The sequence below is a fragment of the Helobdella robusta genome (assembly GCF_000326865.2).
Source record: "Helobdella robusta unplaced genomic scaffold HELROscaffold_9, whole genome shotgun sequence".
Taxonomy (NCBI): Eukaryota; Metazoa; Annelida; class Clitellata; order Rhynchobdellida; family Glossiphoniidae; genus Helobdella; species Helobdella robusta.
Window position 1 is genome coordinate 334762 of NW_008705512.1, and position 4322 is coordinate 339083.

The 4322-nt window shown below is 31.0% G+C and overlaps 1 protein-coding gene across 1 annotated transcript in view; it reads left to right on the top strand.

Annotated features, from left to right (window-relative positions):
* Positions 1 to 2584: 2584 nt before the first annotated feature.
* The window catches only part of HELRODRAFT_165939 (hypothetical protein), a gene marked incomplete at both ends in the record, with an annotated part of 8066 nt that continues 6328 nt past the window's right edge, over positions 2585 to 4322 (top strand). Inside the window, 2 exons of the mRNA XM_009033000.1 lie at positions 2585 to 2747; positions 3536 to 3730. Of these exons, the coding sequence (XP_009031248.1) occupies positions 2585 to 2747; positions 3536 to 3730 (358 nt within the window). The remainder of the gene's footprint in view (positions 2748 to 3535; positions 3731 to 4322) is intronic.

Below are 4322 nucleotides of genomic sequence, written 5' to 3' on the forward strand. Positions count from 1 at the left end.
ATAATTAATGTAGTAATTTATGAAATCTTGAATTTTAATAAACTAAACGTTCACCAAAATATATATGTATATATACATATATATATATATTCAATTGAATATATATATATATATATATATATATATATATTCAATTTATTCAGCAAAAAGCATGGATTCAAGATTGAAGTCACGTGTTTGGACTTTGCTGTTCTGTAACATGTCTTGCACTATTTAAAGATAAAATGCAATCATAGTTTGCCTAGTTGAGTAACTGCTGAGCCCCACATTAAATAATCGGGAATTATCCATTGGCATGTCAGAGCAAAACAACTGCTGTGAGTGACCAAATGTCCGCAGGTGACCAAGCATAGTCAAGTTTCTTGAATGTTTCTTGAATGAACTTTTCATGTGTGGAAACCTGTCATTTGGTACTTACACATCCGTCGAGCTTTTTTGATTTTCACTTTGCACAGAACTTTAAAATTCTTGTCCCTTTACTACTGCAGGTGACTGCATGTCGTATACAACAAAATGTCTTTTTTAATTTGACACACCTGATACATTTTTAAAATTTTAATTCTTGGCGTCCTACAATTTTCTAAATTTTTACGTATATTGAATTTGATTGAATTAAGGATTGTTCAGTCGCATTCTTAATTATTTTTTTCTTCTTCTCCTATAATAGAATTTGCCAAATAAAACATGAAAACTAAATTAGTTCTTCTCCATAAGGCTACTGCTACATTTTGACGTTGGATATCAATAAGAAATATATAATAAAATTTGAGCTGCATATTTTGTATAAATAACAATCTTTTATTGTTTGTTTTTTCATCAAAATTTAAAAAATTGAACAAATCATTTTTAAAAAATGCGTCCGCAATTTTTTCAACGTAACGCTCCGGCTACATTTTGAAGTTGGTTATCAATAAAAAGAAAACCACAAAACGAAATTTAAAAATTTTTAGGAGCCTCTTTTTAAGCTGATACACTTTTACTATCAGAAATTTGTTTGAAAAAATTCTGTTAAAAAATAATTTTGTCATGAAAAAACGAAGTAGGCCAATACGAATGTTGCTCGGGACTGGGCACATTCGCTCATGGCATTTTTTAGAATCTAGTTTTTCTCAAAAACGAATGCTGATAATAGTTTTTAAAGTCGACAATAGATAGTAAGGGGATTTTTAAGAAGTTACTGAGAGTACGGTCAAGATCGGATGAGAAACACGGACCTGGCAACAAAAATGTTTGGTAGAGCACACAAAGTTTATTCTATTATTACGTCAATAAATAAAAAATGATAAAACGTGTTTATTCATATGTACACGCACACATATACACAATCACACACACACATACACACACAATCACACACACATACATACACACACATATATATATATACATATATAAAATTAGGGTTGAGACCGTCGCAAAAACAATTGTTGAGAAATATCACTGCTGAAAATGCAGTTATATTTCTTAAAATTTACGATCAACCGTTAGAAACATTTTATTAAAATTAAAAATAATTTGTTTCATAGTTTCAATTTTAAACAGACTCAATTTTGTTGATAACAATTTACTAAGACAAATTGAAAAATTCGAATATAAGTTGATAAACACTAATAAATCGGTGGAATTTATTAAATATTGTCAAGAATTCGGTCTTCTATATATATATATAATTCAAAATACTCTCATTGTTGTTTCTGTGATAAAAATGTGACAGGAGTGCAAACGTAATTTCATTTCACTTTACAATAATCTATTTAATAATAGTAAATTAATTACCGTATGTTAAAAAAATATTTTTCGTTTTTGCTATTTATCGCTTTTAGGTACATCTCTACGCGTCATAAACAAGCCAAAAAGTAATAATAACAACAATAATAACATAGATATTATTGTTATCGTATTTTTATACCCAACCAATCAAATTGATATGATTATAACAAATTATTATGACGATAATAAATTGAGATACGAACCTACCTTCAATGGAATAGACAGCTGACATTTTCTATTGCAAAATTTTCATTCCAAAATTTCAACCAACGACTGAATCGCTTTGCGGAAAAAACTAAGTTTAAATTATTACTATACTTACTGTATACAATTTTACAAGCTAAATACTTCGTGTATGTATAACTAATTTGCCTATATATATATATATATATATATAACATATATTAACAAATATCTATACACATACATACATAAGGATACATAATATATATATATATATATATATATATATATATATATATATATATATATATATATATATATATGTATGTATGTATGCACACACATACACACCACAAACACACACATGTATATATATATATATAATGTATATATATGTATATTACTTATGTGTGTATGTTTATGTGGTGTGCGTGTATTTGTGTACGTGCATATACTGGATATTAATAAAAGGGAACCTTTTTCCTGTAGCACCTGACAACTAATTTTGAAACTGAATACCTTTAATATGACTCTTACACATTAATTAAATCATTTATCTCACACTAACCTAATTAATACATGAATCAATTCAAAAAATTATTTTTAATAAATAATAATATTAATATGCAAAATGGGGCATATCTTTTGCCAGGTGATGCCCCACCTCGACCAGCACAGGTTGGTCCGGAGGCTGGCTCCCTTCAACAACGCGACAACCCTGCCCAACTTCGATGTCACCGACGTCAGTCCGGAAGAAACCGTCGATGCCTCCTGCTACTCTGGTCTCCTCCTAGGTCATGATGATGTTTGGAGATGATGATGATGATGTTTGGTGATGATGATGATGATGTTTGGTGATGATGATGTTGAAATGAAGATGATGATGATGACGATGACAATGATGATGTTTGGTGATGACGATGATGACGATGATGATGTTGGAATGAAGGTGATGGTGATGATGATGATGTTTGGTGATGATGATGATGATAATGTTTGGTGATGACGATAATGATGATGTTTGGTGATGATGATGATGTTGGAATGAAAATGATGATGACGACGATGATGATAATGATGATGGTGATGATGATGTTTGATAATGACGATGATGGTGTTGGAATGAAGATGATGATAATGATGATGACAATGATGATAATGACAATGATGATGATGATAATAATAATGATAGTAATAATAATAATAATAAGGATGATGATGATGATGGAGTGAAGATAACGTTGATGAAGCGTTGATGAAGATAAAATAATTGGTTAGAGCATCTAGCTCTGTTTTTCAGCTTAATTAAAGACAAAGTGATTCCCGCATATCATATCATCAGCTCTATCTAGAACCTCCATGTACGCTGTACTCTACAGTGCAGATATGCTTCAACTATTTGTCGAATGTTAAACAGTCGTTGAACAACAAGAAAATGGCGCTATAAAAATTACAATAAATTTTTGATAGAAAGAGTGCTGACCAACCGACTGACTGACTGATTGATTGATTTTAAAATGATTCACAGACGTTCAGTAATTAATTAATTAATTAATTAATGAATTGTTGGATTGAAATGTAGCCCTGACGACAAACGCAGGCTTCCTCAACTTAACGACGAACAGCTTCAACATGTTCGTGTGGTCGAAGGCTGGCATGCGAAATCCAGTCAGCTTCTTCTTTCTGGTCCTCGCAATTAACCAGGGCATCTACAGCCTGGCCTTCCTTCCAACTGTTGCCTTCCACAAGTGCCTCGGCAAGAATTTCCTGACACTAGGTGCATCTCTGTGATGTTGGTCTTCATGCCGTTTAGTTGACTGTTGTCATATTGTTTAGTTTTGTTTATACAAATTTTTGTCTGTGATGTTTGTTTGCGTGTGATATTTGTTTGTTTAGATGTGATGTTGTTTGGATGTAATGTTTGTTTGTTTAGATGTGATGTTGTTTGGATGTAATGTTTGTTTGTTTGGATGTGATGTTTGCTTGTTTGTGATGTTTGTTTGATTGTGATGTTTGTTTGGATGTGATGTTTGCTTGTTTGGACGTGATGTTTGCTTGTTTGGACGTGATGTTGTTTGGATGTAATGTTTGTTTGTCTGTTTGTGATGTTTGTTTGTGATGTTTGTGATGTTTGTTTGTGTTGTTTGTTTGGATGTGATATGATGTTTTATTTGTTGAAGAGGTTTTTGGCTTAATTTTGTTTTTACGTTATTTTGCGGTGATTTCATGAGCCATGTTTGTCTCCTTTGCCATCATTACCTTTTTTTCATACATAACATTTATTTATTTATTTTATTTATTTATTTACACATTTTATTAACCACAAAAAAATGGCTTAGAGACCATACAAGCTTATTAAGTTTTATAGG